This window comes from Charadrius vociferus, unplaced genomic scaffold, assembly GCF_000708025.1.
Source record: "Charadrius vociferus isolate BGI_N301 unplaced genomic scaffold, ASM70802v2 scaffold125, whole genome shotgun sequence".
Classification (NCBI taxonomy): domain Eukaryota; kingdom Metazoa; phylum Chordata; class Aves; order Charadriiformes; family Charadriidae; genus Charadrius; species Charadrius vociferus.
The window spans coordinates 3,317,592-3,336,979 of record NW_009649036.1 but is presented as its reverse complement, the minus strand read 5'-3'; the positions used below and the strand labels follow the sequence as shown (position 1 = coordinate 3,336,979).

At 39.6% G+C, this 19,388-nt stretch overlaps 1 protein-coding gene across 1 annotated transcript in view; it reads right to left on the bottom strand.

Moving 5' to 3' along the window:
• Positions 1–19,388, bottom strand: part of GRIP1 (glutamate receptor interacting protein 1) — a 232,903-nt gene that overhangs the window by 102,980 nt on the left and 110,535 nt on the right. Inside the window, exon 2 of the mRNA XM_009887807.1 lies at positions 4,285–4,365. Within this exon, the coding sequence (XP_009886109.1) occupies positions 4,285–4,365 (81 nt within the window). The remainder of the gene's footprint in view (positions 1–4,284; positions 4,366–19,388) is intronic.

Sequence of the window (19,388 nt, the reverse complement as noted above, 5' to 3'; positions counted from 1 at the left end):
CTATTTTCATGCTTGTGTCAGGTCATTTCTTTCCCCTCCATCCCCTCAGTTTTCAGTGAGTGAATTGAAAATAGACAAATAAATAAATGACATGAACAGTTTTCACAGCATTAGTGTCAGCTGATTTTTCTACGTTGCTAAAACAGGTAAGAGGGCATTGGATTTTGTCCGAAAAGCATGGGAGCACCTATTCAGCCTGTCCATATTCAGGACAGCAGTGAGAACATGCTTATCTTTAAGCATATATTAAAGTCTCCTTGATTTCAAAGTGCCTCTTTAACCACGTCATCAGCCCTCGATGTATCAGTACTGTTGGAATATTTGATGGCCTTTTCAAAGCTCGCGCAGGAATAAGCAACCACAGGAATAACACCTTTCAACTGAAGTGCTGCTGCTCGAATGCTTTCCCTCAGCCAGGCACGGCTTTGGACCCCTGGCAAGCCAGGAGGAAACCTCAGCCCAGGAACTCAATGGGAACTATGGCCATCTGAACCTAGGCATTCAAGAGGTTAGCTAACAAGTGAGTATCAAATACTATATTTTTAAATGGCAGACGTTCTTAACTGCATCTGTGATTCTGAGGGAAGGGTCTTACCCATGAATTTTGAAACACGTTGCTTTCATTTATGCGCCTAAGTACTACTCTGACAGTGATAGTTTCCTGAACGAGGCACAGTTCACAGCCCCTCAGCTTCTGTAACCTACTACTTGGGCAGAGTAGCAGTAAGGCTTCATTATATACTGGTCGACAGTCTAAACTTAAAGGTTCAGAGGAGAAAATCTGTTTGTTTCTTACTTTGGAGGCTGCTTGTCATGCTGGCGTTACCTCAAGCCTCCCTTTTACATAAAGAAATTCTGACTGTAAAGCTAAATAATGTTTCAAAGAGTCACGTATTTATAACTATAACTAAACACCTACACATCTGCAAAATTAAGTCCAAGTTTCAAACTGCAATTATATTAATGCATGTAATTTGAATTAACTATAATTTCAGCAATTCGGTAAATCCCTTTGAAAGGATCTGTTGCTTGTTGATTTTGCGCCATGTGAAGACATGATAAATATGACATGTAGTCTCATCACATGAATAATGCATTCTGCATCTTAAGCAAGCAAGTTCTGCTCCAGAGAGATGCTTAATCCATTCCCTGCTTCTGGGGATGAAAGGAATTAAACTCAGTGCACTGATTTCACAGTATGTGCTCATTTGACTTTAATTATAAAATGATTATTTCAACAATCTTTTCCTGTAAAATAAACCAAGCCTGAGCTCCATGTAACCTCCATAGAATTATAGTACTTCTCTGTGCATTCAGTCTTTGCTCATCAATACTGCACTTTCAATACAGTTTCACATGGACGGATAAAAACAACCACTTGGGGTTTACAGTTCGTAGAGTAGTTTCACAGCAACAAAAGCTCCCCTTTTTTGATATCTGGCCAAAGGAAGGAGCACTGAAATCCTTTAAAGTGAATTTAAATGTCATGGGAAGGAACTTTCACCAGGCACAGGGAGATGACATGATCCCATGCTATGCTGGAAGATTTACATCACACAACCTAGATATATATTTTTATTAATATTTTTTCCACAGACTGTTGAAACTTGTGTAAAGCCCAGTACAAGATCATGTACCTCGCTAAACCATAAAATTTTTCTCTTGACTGATTCAATGGCCAGAGCATTCCTTGGGAATAGGACATCTGCTGTCCGTGTCTCAGGAATGACAGAGCATCAAGTGGATTAGACAGCTATACTGTCAAAGGCACTGCCATGCTTCAAGCTTGAAAAAACAGCACTTCAGGAATGTGATGTTTTATCAGGCACACCATCTGGGGGGGGAAAGAAATTAATGCTTTCCATACAGTGTATGCTCTCCATGTAAGGATGACTGACAGTAACTCCAGCAGACATCTCTCCATCCAGGTCTAAAAGAATTGATCAGGTTCATTGCATCACACCTTCCAATTCAAAAGCTATTTGGAGCTGACCTACATACTGTCAGAGGCGCAATCCTGCCCCCGAGCAAAAGCAGCTGTACAACTTCCAGTCTCAAACCAGTTACTGCTACTAGTACTCATCCTACTGCCAAGCTGGCTAGCTGGGATGCGTCTGCATCTGTGTCAAGACTAATCCATAATGTGGATAAACACTCCACAGACAAGATGCTATTTAGATGCTATTTAGACAATAGATGCTATTTACAAGGTGCTAGCTTACATATGAAACGTGGGGTCAAATTTTCTCAGTGTCCAAGTGATATAAATGTTTACAGGTTATTTTCAGAAACTTAAGTCAACTCCTACATGTTCAAGTTACTGCTCAAAATAGTGCTTAGTTCTACAAAGGTATTTATGTATCTAAACCCACAACATCTACTGTGCTACAATGTGAATTTGCCAGGGCATGAAGAAGTTATTATTATTATTTTTTAAATATCCAACCAGCTCAATCTCTTTTATCCTTAGGGGCTCCTAAGGTCTAGTGATGCAACAATGAATTAAGATAAATGTCTTCAGTGTATTAAAAGCTGAAGAACATACATAAGCTTAGATCATTTTTTCGAACACCTGAAATAAAGAGTACGTCACCAAACACTTGCCAGTATTATCTCTCTGAACAAACTGTGACTCATGCAGAGCACACAAGAAAGATTCATCTGCAATGCTCTCAAAAACTCCAGAATATAGAGTAACTTTTTAAAATATTCAAAATAAATGGTCATTGGTCATGATGACTATTCAACACCTGAAATTCCTAATCTTATCCAATGCTCTTAAGAAAAATTGCACCAGTTCAACTTTCACCAAAACTTCTCTGTAGAGAACACAACGGAAAATCATCAGGAGTTCTCAAAATGTCACGTGAAACCATGAACTCCAGGCTGTATTTGGACCTTACCATACGTGTTTTATAAATACAGTATCCACATCTTAAATGCCAATCGCTACGTTCACAGTGAAAAAATTAAAAAGATTTTTTTTTTTTAAGTAGGTATTTAGTACGTTAAGTATTAGTGACCTATGAGCTAAAGCACTACCAAAAGAGGTATCTGTCGAGGTCTTAATTCACTCTGAAGAACAATGAATCTTGATTTGTATTGACTTGGAGAAAAAAAATCTGGTTGGTGTTTGTATAATTAAAGAGTTTCTCATAACAATAACTGCACACTGGACATTGTAGCTGTGTCATTTCACAATGGTCATAATTTTAATGATTCTACCATAAAAATAACAAACTTTAAATCACTGGAATGTTTTCAACAGACAAAAACGTTCATTATGAGTAACATTAATTTATCCAGCTCTCTCACACATATAGCATCCACAAAACATGTACTTTGGCCCTGCAGAAACACTATAGTTATTGGGATGAGATCAAAGCCTGGAAGTGCTGAAGGTCTGAGCTCCATTCCCTGCATCCATAGCCTCCCTGTGGGATGTGTGACTGTTCAATAATAAGGCAACGGAGTGCAGAGAATATTAACATTAGTCATTAGAAGGTGGGTGACCTGACCTTACAGTTTCTGATTTCTATTGTAATTCATCTTCCCTTCAAGTCAGAGGTTACTGTGCTCGAGGTGAGAATGGCAAGATCAATTATTCGGCCTGTGTGCAACCTTTGTCAGTGTTCATTTGTTTTCATTAAAAGATCTCTAAAATTTTACTTGAGGTGAAAATCCCTTTAGAATGTTGCATGGTATATATATATATATATATATATAAAAAACTCGCTTTTCATGGGCATACTTTGCAGATTTGTTTGAAGTAATCAAAAGAGAAAAAAGTTCGAAGATCACGTATTTTAACCATTGATCTAGTGGTCCAGCTTTGTGCAATATGATGACAGAAAAGACAAGGATGACATACGCATGGCAGAAAATCATGTGAAGATGAGAACTCTGATAAAGTGTTGCTCTGCTAGATTTCTGAGCCTGTCTGATCAGCGGTGGAAAATATGAGCCAATCTCCCTATACCATTGAAATCAGGTATCAAAGAACAGATTTCATGGAGCCTGAAAATATGAGCCTCTGATGAAAAGGTTGTTGTGATCAACGTTTGAAATCTGCTGCAAAAGACCGACACAGGGATGATCTTCGTAGCAAAAGCCCAAGGTAACCTAACTGGGAGAACTCCTTACAGCTTCTATAGAACCTGCCTTATAAAGTTGCTTTGTAGTAACTGTAATTCATTTGCTTTTTATAACTAGTTGAATTTTGATTAGTATTACCTTGCTGTTCACAAACAAGTTAGGTGTTATAAAAAGCAAAGCAAGTCTTACCTGGAATACTCTGTCTCCTCACAGACAGTGCTCCATCAGGTGCCTTTGCCTGGTTTGCAGACTTTGTGTAAGGACTCTCATCTAAACAGAAACAAGCAACACTTCCAGTTACTGTTAAATACAATGTTAAAAACAATGTAATTTTTACCCAAAAATTGTGTGAACTAGTAATGGAGAGCACAAGAGCCACTGCAAGCTAGACGAGGATGGGTATTTCTGAATGCTGACTCAATGCTGAACGTCATGTTTAGACTCGATGACAAAGGTTCTGAATAGCAAAGCTGAAAAGGATGCGGTAAAACTCAAATCAGAGATAACGTTTAGTTGATGACAGGCTTGATATACAAAGACCTTTTCGGTTTTAAAAAAATCATAGAAACTTCCCTTTTTCTCATGTTAAGAAGCTTCACATGCCAAAGACTCCAGTGAGAGAGGTACCATCCCTGTTCAGGAGTGAAAGGCTTCCAGAAGCTTTTGAATATTCCAGCTGTAAAGACACATTTCTTTTCCTTTGGGATCTGTCAGTGCGTGGTTCCTTTTCTGTTGTAATGACTGATTAGGCAAAACATCAGAAAGCTGTTGCCAAATAGGCCAGGCACATTATGCCTAAAGAACATCACTGTGACAGTCTGTGTCTAAACAGGAGGCTACATGGAACACCTACTGATCAACCTCAGCGCATAAGAGACCACTCACCAATGGTGGGATGAGCAGATGAGTCACCAAGTAGCAGTAGGCAGAAAGTGAGTCACTTCTACATCCCTCTTAAGAGCAGAATGATGGTAGGGAAAAAGATCAACTATACTGTAGCTTTAAAAAGGACAAGCTATAAGGTCAGGAAAGAAATGTGAATAAGAGAGAAGAAATAATATTATGCATTTTATTACTTCAATCGGAAGAAAGGAATCAGAAGAAATTAGGCTGCTGTCTTGCTTGTGCTTTAATTGAGTGCTCAAACACTTTAAAGTATTATCAAATCCTTCTATTTGCATATTTTCCTTCAGGTTGCAAAGGACCGACGGGTTTACAGCATGTGCATGAATACATGCTTAAATACAGATCAATGAGTAAAGGAATCAAAGACTACGTTATCTGGTATAGCATCCTCAGATCAAGTAGAACCATACAAACATTTTCTGGAGAATCAGTTTTTCATTTCAGCTGGCACTCTTGACATTATAAGCCTTCTTTGCTGATTACGCTATTTATGCCTTGCAAAGTCTTAAACTCCTTTAGAAACTTGCATCAAAGTCAGCAGTCCATTTTTATTGGAGTGAGATAAGGGTTTGGTCAGCATAAGTTGATTTAAAACCAGGTCTCAGAAAGGAGTGACTGGAAGAGCTGATTGGCTTTTAAAACCAGAACCTCTGCAATGAACTCTGCTACTGTTAGGTGGATGCAGTTACAAAAAAACTTAAATGAATTAAAAAAAAAAAAAAGAAAAAGGCAAAATATTGTTTTATAGCCATGCACCTTGATGAAAATTCAGCAAGTAATGAAGAACATAGATTGGTAAAATACCTCAACAGCCAATATAATTGTTTTTTCTACAGTAAAATGAACTCCTATTGCTTTAGGACTATATTGTTACAAGGAGAAAGATAACAGGCTTGACTATACTGTACGCTAGTACAAGAAAATAGAGCTGTCAGCTACAGGAAATACAGAAGCATGAAAAAATATTAACATAGATCCAGCCACACAGTTTAAGAAAAAGGTAGACATGTAAAGCGTTATTCTTCCATTTGAGGAAAGTGGAAAAGCTAGTATTATCGCATATGCAGAATATACATCCTCTCATTAAAGGAAAAAATTAAAATAAGAGTGAACTAGAGCTTCTGAAGGAATTAGGATTATCTTTTTTCTTTCATAGAAGAGGCACTGCTGAGCTCGAACACAAGACGAGGTTCTCCGAACAGCCTTACTAACTCATACCAATACCAAAAAAATAGACCTCATGAATAACATATGGCTTACATGTCCCATCCGTTATTACTTATTTGCAGGTGCTGAATATGACAGCAGATAGTGTGACACATGCATTTTTCTATTAAAAAGTAAGCAGGAAAACTAATACAATTTCTCAGGAACCAATGGATGGTGGTGACTTTTGGGCCCTATTTGAATGTGTGCCCTACCTATGAAAAAAATCTATCAATTTATAGAACAAAACAGTCCTCTCCTTAGTTGGACTTATTACATACGAATTCTTTTCATCAGACTGAAGAGAGGGTGAAAAAGAAAGAAGAATTTCTGCAACCAGACCTTTTCCAGTGAATCTTTGCCATGGAACAAATGAGTAAATCACCTACAGTCTTTCGCTGGAATAGCATTTTCCCAACACTGCACTGTGCTGGGAGAACCTGTGGTTATCCCGAATTCGGAATAAAGGACAAGCCAGCAAATCTTTCTGGTTAATGGCACCAGTGAGGGAAGGAGAGGACACGTTCAACTTACTAGGGAGCCTGAGCAAAAAGCCTAGTATTTTCTACATAACAACTGGCAGATACTAAAGGTAACAGAGACTGCATCATATGTGAGTAAGCTAGTATCATAATTTAAGCATATTAACATTGAAGACTTTGCAGGTATTTATATAGTTGATGTCCTACAGGCATGCTATTGTGTTACATTTTTTAATCTGTCTACAGACCTTCACAACAACAACAACAAAAAAAAAAAAAACCAAAAGGCCCCAAAAGTTGCTTCATAAACTTTTGAACCCCATTAATGCCAAATACACCCAATTATTATTGGGAAAGAACAATAAGCCACTGTATCATCAGTGGATTGGGAAGCTGTTCCCAGGACAGGAATGAATTATTTTTCAATGCCCATTTACCAGTAAAATCACGCTGCAACATAACTAGAAATCAGTGTAAAGGACTCCCAGAAGCAAAGGAAAACAAATACAACCAACTGGAGAAAGACTGCCAACAGCCTTATTGAGATGCTTATTTGAGACAGAAAAGTAATATAAAGAGCAGACAGATACAGAAATAGATACCACCCTAAAGAACAGAGTAACTAAAGAGACAAAGAAGCCCTCATAGCCCTGAAACGTCAGACACCATTCAAGCTGTCAAAAAGGGAAAAATCTGTTTGTATGCATTAGCAAAGTTGTATGTGTGGCCACAAGAATTTATTATCAAATTATAATTACTGATGCCCCCATCTGCTCTGTAGTTAGCAGGGAGGGTCTTAAAACATGCAAAAATGTCTCATGTGATAGCAGTACCCAAAGAGATTCGTCTGAGTGCTTTGTATTACCAGCTTCTCCCTCTACAGCACAGATAGACTTTGTGGAGGTGAAACCCAACGCGGGAAGCCAACACCCTGAAAAGGCAAAGAAGCAAACGGGTATGAAGCATTCCCCCCCAACAGGAGACAGTAACTCAAAGTTACATAAAGCTGCGATGTATTTAAGAAGCCACACATACAAAGTAGAGGGAGAAAAAGGCTAGCTTCAGAAGCATAAATCTCACCTAGCTACACCCTGTGAGAAACACGCTCCCTATATTGAATTTTAGTCGGGGCAAATTTGGTGGAGCAAAGAATATTTACTACAGCACTGGGAGTTACACAGGGGACTTCTCCTCCTGTGGCTCGTTTTTCTTTTACAAACGCTTGTTTTTATTTTGTATTCTTTATACTTATTCATGTTTCTTCTTCAAAAATTATTTGCATAATCAATGAGTTTTTTGAATGCAACCCACCTATAGCCTGTAAAGAATTCACAGGCCAAAATGCATCATCCCTGAGCACAGAAATGCCTTCACCTGGAGCAGGCAGCCGCACACCCTGCCACTCCGTGTTCCGGCTCCCGCCCGCTCCTGGAGGAATCGTACTGGTGGTGGCCACGTTCACTACAGCGGGATGAGTGTAGCTATGCGGATACACTCTTGGAGATGCATTAATTTACATCACTGGTTCTGTCTTTTTTCTTTTTTTTCCTTCTAATTTCCTCTGGCTAAGAGATTAGACAGCCCACAGTAAACAACTTCTAGCAAGTCAGTAGGTCATATTAAGGTGACTGCTATGCCAGCAGATCTCTTCGCTCAGTGACTGCAGGAAACAAACCCTCTTATGCTGTTAACAGGTGGGGGTCATCTTCCCCTCAAAATCATACTTGCATATTGTTTGCAGTTGCCAATGTGCAATAGTGAACAAGATGCCCACTGTGTTAATTCACCTCCTTCCTGGCAGAACACAGCGATCATCTCAGAGGTGACACCTCACAGATTACTAAAATTCTTAACCTGCAAAACAAAATGATGTTTCCGTTTTCTCCTTTTACTTGTCCTCATGGAACAGCCCCAAACACCAGTAAGAGTAGCTCACATATCATCCTTTCAAAGCTCTGCACACAATTCTTCTAATTAAAGACTGCAGAGACAATGATCAGACAGGCAAGTAGTCCTACTGCTTACAGCTATTAATGTAGGCTTACTGCCTTTAGCTATTGACTGTAAGACAGATAAACAGCTTTTCGCACTTTCCTGCCCATTTTTAACCCGTTGTCCTCTCTGTCCTGGAACTGAATGACTCATTCTTTGAGTTAGGGACCATGCTGTGACCCACGTATATTGTTCTGCGTTGCTTTTACTATATGTGGTGGCTTCTGTCCAAGACTAAGGGCTCTATATGCTGTAACAAACCAACAGTAATGTAACTCTACAAAGATTATACCCTGGGAAATCTGTATAGATCTATATAAAGTGCTTGGTACTGTGCTAGCAAAATAACCATATGAAATATTTAGATATTTGCTGTATTCAGTTTAATATCCTTTGAAGGATATCAACTGGGGACACATAAGAGGGAATAAAAGGAGAGCCCTAAAGAGATTTCCTCAACAGTCAAGGCCAGGCATTCAATGCATTGGGCGGTTTATGGCCGCTGAACCATTTGTGTGTCCCTTGAGGTGGCTGTGAAAGCTATTGACCCAAGGATGTTGTTTACAGATGTGGCAAAGCCTAAGAGCACTCCCTCCTTCAAGTCTTCACAACCAGTTAGAGGATGTTTCCTTCACTGCTGCTGCCGCACATCCAGGTGACAACTACTGAACCCACTAAACATGTCCAAATCCTGTGCAGCACCAGGTGGCCCAGAAGGTGGCTACGCACAACTGTGTCCTGTCAGATACTAAGGGGAAGCCTCTTCCTGCCCCACTGGGAACAGCTGCTGAACAACAGCGGCTGCCACTTTGGCCCTCCTACATGGAGAGGAAATGCGAAGATCCTTCACTGTCGTATCTTGTCCCTCCCACACAACAGCTTGTTCTCAGCTCTACATCACCATTTGGACCTGCTTCTCTTCTGCAAAGCCTGCATTACTCTGGGAGCAGGGGAAATACTGTGGCACCAAATTTGTAAGTAAGGCATTTCAAATGCAGAGGAATTTTTTAATATTGAGGAGCTTGGAAGATATATTAAATTTTTCCAACACTAGATGTGAAAGCGTTATGAGTGAGAACAGAGAGTTTCCATCTTTCAGTTTTTCATTCTTATTCTTCAACAGCTGTCTTATGTCCCGTGACAGGATAAGCCATTCTTTGGCCACAGGAGAAGTTAATTTAAACCTTTTAGAGTTTGACCATGTAGCTCCTAAGTAGACTTCAGAACCCAAGCAAGTGAAATCTGAGGTGTTCCTCAAACATTCCCCACTGTGAGGTGTCTCCAACTAATGTAAGTCCCAAGACTCCACAAGGAAGGACATTACCTCTTCAGCTGGCTACACCTCCAGCTGCCTCAGTGTACAGGAGGAGTAAGATTGACTGCCCGTGTTGTTGCTGACGCTATTTGGGATAGCACGCACCTCAGACTAGTAAAGAATCACATACCTGTACAGAGGTAGAGAATGACAACACAGCAAGTTGTCAAGAGGATGATTACAGCCGAGAGAAGAACATTGCCAAGATTAGTTTCTTAAAAATTAAAAGCACCATGGTCACAGTTATTACTACAGGTTTTACTTCAGGCATTCCTAGATCTGTAATAGCCCATTCACAGAAATTTCCCGCTCTTTAACTTTATAATGAAGAGTATTTTTCACTGAAAGCAATAGATTTTTATGAATCCTGCCAGTATGGCACAAAATACCATAGGTTCTCATACTTCCTATATCTGAAACTTACTCTGAATTTTATCTTTAAGTGCCTGAGCATAAAGCTCAGGCATTATCTAAAAGCATCGGTTTTGGCACAGTATCATACCAGTGACAGTTGGTAAATTCTGAGCTACAGCATTCTCGGTTATCCCCACAGCTTGCAGCTGGAGGCCTTCACAGATAAAAATAAACATGTATCCACTGATGTCTGTGGTTTAGAGAAGATCTGAAGTTGAGGAAAGCTTACACAGAGTCTCAGAACAACTTTTAGGACCATGCCTGCAGCAGCTTACTTGCTTCTAAACTCAGACCTTTCTGTTAAAGATCTTCCATTCTGTAAGAAAGCTGAAATATTTACTGGACCAGGGACTCAAACCCCAGTCTCACATTCATAGATGAGTACCCAAACTCCCAGCTACACAACCATTCAGTCTTACTTGCTCACTCTAATTAATGTTTTAGGTATGTCATACAAAGTAAAACAGATTAAAGCTACCTCCTCTACAATCAATTCCAAGCCTGCACCAGATCAGGCAGAAGAGGGAATCTGAGCTCAAGATCCCCTGTGTACCCCTGTGAGCAGCCCAGCCACTATAAAGTCATCAGAACCACCCTAGAAAAATGCTCCTGATCCCACATAAGCTCATCTGCTCAATTCCAGTTCTTTGTTTCTGGCAAAAATGCATAAACATTTCCTCTGAACTGTTACAAATTCCAGAAAATGTAATTTTCAGGTTGATCTACAGCAATGGGAAAGGAAAAAAATATGAGAAGGGAGTTGAAGGTTGGTTATCACACTGCCCTACAGCTTCCAGCTAAGCAGACTTCTGTTAAAGACAGTGGACAAATCTTTCTTCCTGAACTTAAAGAACAAATAATTCTGAATGAGAACTGACTAAATAACTCTGAAAAGTTATGCAATACCCCAAGCAATGTAACAAGTAGCAGTAACAATCAATAGATAGATACCGACACAACTTAACTGAATCTGTAACAGTTATGACAGCTGTAAATGAATCATAGCAAGAATAATACTACCCAGATCTTTTTTTAAAAAAAAAAACAAAAAACCAAAAAACTAAAGCTTATACAGGTAAATGGAAGTTCTAAACCTCTGATAAGTTTTACAACTGAATTACTGAATACACTTGAATTGAGAAACCACATTGAAATTTGCTGGGAAGCAGTGAATAGTAGGAATTTTACTTTGGCTGTTGATGGGAGATTTGGCACAAATGTTTTTAGCCTGGTGTAACTTTTACCTTTAGTAACTGTTATTGACAACAATAATGAAAAAATACCTCAGAGAATTATTTTTCCTGCAAAAGCAGGATGTTTTTAAAAGATTTACTTTTAAAGGATGCAAAAATCTAGAGAAAAATTAACATCCTGGAACATTCATGGTTACCACAATGTCACCACAGCTGTGTCAGAGCGTAATGGACTATAAACAGTTGAAAAAAAGAGACAAAATTGGCTAAGTTCCTTCAGCAGATGTATAATGTACAGATTTTGAATGTATATGCTTCATGAAACAACAAAATGACAACAATTTGCTTAGCTCATATGGTAACCCTTTCAGACTTGTTATGGGAGCTCCAACCATGAAAGAAAGCATTAATTTCTCCTACTGGTGCGGAGGAGTAACAATTCTTTCAGCTCCTTTTACAGCTACGGCTTCAATCGCTTCCAAAGAGGCTTCATTTTTGAAATGGCAATGCTGTTCTTCGAAGTAGTGCTTAGAAATATCTAAAATTTCCTAAGACCTGCATGTAAAGTAGTCATTAATGAACTAGGCTCCAAGTAGGACAAATATGAATGCATTTAATCTTAATCCTTTCTTATCAAACCCTGTGCTCAGTGCTCTCCAGCAGTCTTTATTAAGAAAACATAGGGTTTCAAATGCTTCTATAAGTAATGTTTGCTGGTGTGTGTGACATGGAAGAATTATGAGAAGGAAGAGTTAGAACAGCTCCTCTGGTAATAGTCTTTCTCACATTTAGCAGACATGTCCTCTGGTTTTCTTAGAAACTTAATTTTAACAGTTATAGCACCCAATGAGTAACTGTGTTGTCTCTCTAAAGTGAAAATTTATTCAATTTTATTATACTTTATGTAAATTTTTTTTTCCCCCTGAATTATATGGTTACTTATTACAGTAGCAGCTCAGTTTTAATCTAGAGGAGAGAGAAGTAGGGTACTGTAATTATGCATAACTGTGAATCCATTTCCTATTGATATTTACAATACCTCAGCAAGCTTGACCATTTGAAAAATGATCTGAATATCGCCCAAGTTTGCTTGTCCAAACTTAATTTCCTAACCCTGTGCTTAGGCACCTGAATGGAAATGCTGGGTTTCCTATATGGCTAAGTAAGCTGATCTCTCTATTTTGCTCAGAAAAAATCAGAACTTTCCAAGACCATCTAAAACATGCAGGATCCGCAGAAAGCTGAAAACACGTCTCATGAGATATTAGCATATGGTGAAATTCACTTCAGTGGATTATCTAATAAAGAAGTAATCCTATTTAAATAATACCCCAACCACAAACTACTTCATATCTGATAAATATTTCTTTTTGTTTATACAGTATCAAGCATTTGTTAAGGGATTGAACTTGAATGCCTTAAACTAGAATCGTTACGGAATCATTAAATAATTTTAGCATTTAAAGCAAGTTTCAGCCTGTTGTCCTGAGCTTCTGTTTATTGTTTCTGGAAATAATACAGGCATCACATAAGTAAAATGTGTGAGTCTTAACCACAGCAGCTAGAAACTGAAGAAGCTGGGGCAGTGAAAAAGCCCAAAGGAACTGAGGATGCAAACTATTTTCCTCTATGAGATAGTTTGGGATTTTTCTGTACGTATAACTTCTGCAGAAAACCTTATTCTAGAGGATGGGGCTATAAACCTTTTCATTTAAAAGGATACAGATCTCACTGACAGGAAACATTTCCAGATATTCAAGCTACAGGTTTTGTTCTGAACACTCATGGCTTGTTAAGAGTTGCATCTTGGCCCATAGAAGGTTTTGTTGTCCTCCCGGCATGTGTGTTTAGGAACATCACATTGCTCTGACGTACTGCTGCACGCCGGTGTTGTGTGAAGGGGCCATACAGAAGCCTTTTGGGAAAAAAAATATTGAAAACTGTTTTCTTTATGAAGTTCTAATAATTAAGAGATTCGACTACATTGTTTAATATTGGTAAATGCTAAATCAGCATTCCTCAAAAATATTTGAGCCAAACTTGACAGAGGAACACCAATGTCAAGAAGACGATAAAAGTTCCAACAAGGCTCTGGGAGGAGGGAGTTAAGCACGAGTGAGACCTGAGCCAAGGCAGCGGCTGAGGGCCAGAAAACCAGATGGCATTAACGCCACACCTCATGGAAAAACATGTTTATGAATAGATTTTTACTTTAAAAATACATCAATGACCTTAATACTACCTTTTATTCTCCACCCTTGGTTCAGCTACCCCTTCCAGATGGGATTTTGCTGGGAAGCAAGGGAAGGGCTGGGAAGACAGTGATAGCTGATTGGGGAAAAGGGGCAAGGACATATCCCATGTCTCCTGGATGATGCTCTCAATAAGCCACCATGCTCCTGACTGCTGTGGCTGCCCACCACCATGCCTCCTAGGGACAAAAGGCAATCGGCTTCCCGGCGGGCAGCATTTCAGGTTATATTACCAAAAAATGACAAATGGCTATGACCTGCTATTACATTTGTGGTTAAAATGCAACAGGAGAAATATATACTTATCACTTGAGCTGTGCATATCCCGCCTGGGACCTCCACTGTACCAGCAGATCTTAACAGCAACTTTCTTGTGCGTCACCTGTTCCTGTGCTTTCTCAGCGCAACCTCAGTGGAGGTTTCCCTGCAGTCTGACAGCTTGAAAATTAAAAAGTAGAAGTGATGTTTGAACCTGCTGTTGAGATTCTTCCAAAGCTTTCTGCAGACCATAATGCAAAGCAGATTGGGAACATCTGCCCAGGCTGCTGGCATTACGGTTTTGACAGGGCTTGGGGGAAGAGAGGATGTCAACTACGAACTTCTCTGCTGCATGCCAGGGAAAGCAGAAGCTACTTATGTGTGTGCTGGGGGAAAGCAATGATAAAAGTTAATAGCTGAGACAGTGAGACTGTCACTCAAGTTGCATAAAAAGTAAGTAAAATATGTTAAACTGTTTAGAAAACAGGAGTTTAGTTTGCTTCAGGAAAAATAAAAGTAAGCAAAGTCACAACACAACGTTCAAAGACAAGAAGTTAGGAATGGTAATTTTTTCATGAGTTTAGTTATCCCACCTCCATTCCAGTGCTGTACTAATGCTATTTGCAGTAAATTGTATGATGTATTTTTCAGCCTACTTGTGTCTCTAAGTGTCTCTAGTGATGACATCTCCATCGCTTTCCTTTGGAGACTGCTCCGCAGGACGCATCAGATCTCACAGCTGGAAAATAGTTCCCCCCATCAGTCTACAATTTTCTTTCCTTGCTTTAACTGTCATTGTATTACTCCTAATAACATTCTTCTCCTCTTCAGAAGATCTTACAAAAAATAACTCTCATGCACTGTTCATTCCAGAAATCACACAAACTACTGTGCTTGCTGCTTTAGGCTAGGATCCTACCAGTTCTTCTTACTGGGCATGACTTACCACAAAGACCAGCTGATACTGTCACTGAAGCACAGTGTACATGCTGACTGTGATTTCTATTTGGTGAAGAACCCATTTGGTTTCTTTAAACCAAAAATTTGTACAAGTGTAACTCCGGTGTGGACAACATTGAGAGTAAAGCATACTTTTGCATCTTAGTAATATGTTGTATAAATTTACAGCATTATAGTTATCCTTTTTAATCCTATTAACAAGCTTTATTGGATTCATAAAATAATTCTAACACTGCCACCAGGAGCTGCATAAACATTATACCAGTACCAGCGTATTTATATTGGCAAGCCAGTGGAATTACCCCACTTAATTACACTCCAAATGACACACATGAGTCCAAATTGGCATGGCTCAGGCTTGGTGAGAAACTGGTCTTTCAGAATGCACTTCAGCCAGGAATCAGGCCATAAACCTGGCACCTTCCTCGTGCCCTTGTGAAATACTCTGCTACTTTTAGCCCCTAGCCTGGAAGAGTTTACTCTATATATCCACAAAGCCTGTGCAGTAACTTTGACGAAGTTTAGTTGCCAGCAAAACTTCACTGGTTTTGGGAGCCATGACAAGTTTGAACACAGTGCAGAGTGAGAGTCTTTTTTTAAAAAGTTCCAGGTGCTTTTAGGAGTGGGAACAAAGCATAGTAACAAAAGAGATGTCAAGCTGACAAAACAATATATACATATTTGTTTTACTTAAAGCTCATATAAAGCCTCAGCCACCTTCTGTGCTCCAGACAGCATCTATCCATGCACCTGGTTCTTTACGGCAAGGCTTTTAACCTGTCAAATACTCTTTATTTGCCAGTGCCTCCCGAGTCCTATTTAATCTCAAAGTTTATTTAGGGCAAGCAGTTCATTGTCTGCAGTATTCCTCAAATTCTGCAAAATGGTAATTATTAGAACTGCTTGCTCACATCTTTGCCTACATGCAAATGTCTGAATCAGCTTTGTGTAATCCTATGGAAAATACAACAATAAAGAAACAGATACAGATGGGTGTGCGACACGTGAAAAATTATACCCCCATAACCTTCAAGAAGGCAGACAAATAATTTTTAATCTTTCCATGTATCAATCCCCCAAGCATTTTAACCAGGACTCCTTCCTCTTTAGAAATTCACAGCTGCACATTTACAACATCTTTGGCTCTGAAGCTCCTAGAAATGACGACAGCATCAACCTATTGCCTACCACAACTGCAGGCAGAATAAACACAGATTTTGTTTTTCATAGTGTGAAAGCTCTACTTAAACTTTTTGTCCAAACACTGCAGTAATGATGAGATAATTATTTAATCTTTCTCTGTATTACCTGCCAGCACTTTCAGATCCATCATAATACTGTGTGTGTGCGTGTGCACGCACATGTGTTTAATTTTAATGACTGGTTTATTTGATTGATAAAATAATTTCAAAACAGACAGCAGAAAGCAATTAAAAAAAAAAAAAAAAGGAAACCTCACACATTAAAAATAGCTTGAACCAACCTGACACAGTATCAGATAAAGGACTTTGCAGAAATACGACGTTGAAAGCAGAAGCTCAAACAAACCATTCAGACTTGCCCTGTTCTGAAGGTCAAACAAGCCCCGGCTTTGGCAGACCAACAGCATGATGAACACCAGAGGCCAGATCACTCTATCATGGCCAGCCGGTGCCCTGTCCAGGTTTTTGTAATGAATGACTGAGGGAAACCAAGCTGATTTTAGGAGCCAGAAAAGAATATACGCAATTAATAAGACAGGGTGTATGAGACTTCACACCCAAGCAAGTGCTAAATATATTAACATCTGCACACTATGCAGCCAATAGAATATATTGCTAGTAACCTCCTGAAAAAAGAAAGTTAAGCCAAATAGGCCACACCATTATTTCACAAAGGCGCTACATTCTTCATTTTCTGAAGTTTCTAAAAGAAGACCCTGATGCAGAATACAGTACACATTAACGTAAACTGCCCTTGGGAAGGAAGGGAGAAATATTAAAGGTAAGAAATGTCAGAAAATATTAAAACTGCAATTCCTGAGCAAGAACAGAGCAAAATGCTTTCAACTACTTGCTGTAGCTTTGAAATCCAGATGACAACAATATCTTATTGACTGCGTCAGGAAACATCCGTATAGCCAGCATCAACACCCCTATCAACCAGAAGATATAACTGTGGGCACAGCTGGAATTTAATTGACCAAATCAACAAGAAAACACAGAGGACAGGACCTATATCAATATCTGAGGCAAGACGTCTGATAGATGACAGTAGAAGTTTAATCTTCTTAAGGCATTTCAAGAAATAACTGGTATTTAAAAAAAATGTCAATGATTCCAAGCGATGATTTCTGTATGGCACAAAGCAAACACTTTGCTGCAGACTCAAAGAGTTGAACACACTCATTAAGACCACGAGAACAGCAAAGCAAGCCACTGAGAGCCGTAACAATTGCTGGTTAAGGCAGTGGCTTTTAACTTGTCGTCTCTCAAGTCCCGAAAGATCACAGAATACTGCACCACATCTCTTGAAAGGTCCCTGAGAAAAAAAAAAAACAAACGCCTTTACTCTGGACTGTAATCTAATTACAGAACATCTCTATCAAGGTGTGCAACATCACTAAGTATCTAAACAAAGAAGTATGAAGCCATTAAGACTACCAGGCAGCCAGCTGCCCTGGGCTGCCCTGAGAGCCTGAAAAAAGTGAGTTTCTGCACTCCACAGCCAACACATTCTGCCTTCCAGATCTTATAAAGGCTCGAAGATATGCACTGCTTTTGGCTGGCTAGAAATGTAAATGCTTCTGAAAATATTTCCTAACAGGAGTTAGGACAACAACTGCTGACTGCAGAACCAGTATCGTTAACTCCTCTGACGGACAGTGCCTGTTCAATGTGCTTTCAGCTTCCCTGGTGCATCCTTCGAGAAGAGAGGGTAGAGAGGAGGTGCAGTCCCCTGGAGGAAGGGAGTCTTGCTTCTACTGTGGGAGTGCAGGAGCACGTCGGGGGGTGGAAGCATCAGCAGAGCAGGTGTAGTGGGTAGAAGAGGGCAGAAAGCAAAAGCTGATAACAAGAATCAGTGGTGAACGTGCTGCACGAGCACTGAATAGAAGGAGGACCTCCTGGGGACCTGAGAAGACCTTGCTTCATGTATGGGCAATAAATAAATGAATGAATAAGGACTCGATGATTTGGACTAGATGATCTCCAGAGGTCCCTTCCAACCCTGGCTATTCTGTAATAAATAAATAAATAAACAGAACCTGTTTTGTCCCAAAGTCTTGTTTGGTGGGGAGAAAGGGAGATTGCTTACTGTAAGTTCAAGGTCTAGGCAGATTTATTTTAAAAATTACCTGGGTTCCCATAATTCACTTTAAAAAGGAAACACATTAAAGCACACCAAAAGAGGTCTTCCAGCAGAAAGAACTGCCTTTCACTACACGCAATATAGGACTCACTCACATTATTCTTTCTGAGGCTTATGAAACATCTTGCTAACACTTCCCTCTTGTCTCCTATACCCCACAAAAATTCCATTACTATTCTTGTCTTCTTACCTTAAGAGAATAAATAATAATAATCTCATTGTCTACAAGGTTTATGGGTGTCTAAAGTTGCCGGTCACCTGCCATTTCCATGAAAAGTATAAACCCAAGCAGTCTTGTCCTTGAGGGAGCTGTAGAGCAGCTGAGCTGGTGGTGCTGACCCTAGGCTTTCTGGACCCATATTGTTTCAGAGCTTATGACAAAAACGTTGCTCTTTCTGTCAAAAGAGGCGTCCACTGAACAGCTCTGTGAAAGCAGCCCCCATGCCTCATACACCTGTATAAGGTCAGACTAGAGGTGAGGGATGCTAAATAACAGAGCTGTGCTTTTGCATGTTCCACAGAAGCATTCTGCCTGCTTCCTTGTGTCCACACTCCTCCCCTTCATAGGGGCGTTACATTTTAACAGCATACGCCAAACAGAAGGAATAAAAAAGGAGATGAGGGCTGACAGAAAACATAACAGAAAATAAATACATGCAAGGCATAGGATGCTGTCTGTTAGATGAAGAAGATAGAGAGGAGAGGAAAACAAAACTAAATCAGGTTGCAGAGGAAAAAAGAAGGAAGGAACAGTACGGAGGGCTGAATGGGAAGAGACTAATCCCACTTCTCAACTCCTTTTCAACCCCCTCCCAAGCTCCTCTAACAAGCTATATTTCCTTTGCTAATTACACAGTAGAACTGAAGCAGCCTGATTGGAAATCACACCGAAGTTAAAAGTCTTCAGCTGTTAGTTTCTACTCCTAACATCAAAAGGCCAAGTTAGAAAACACTGGAGAAACTGATT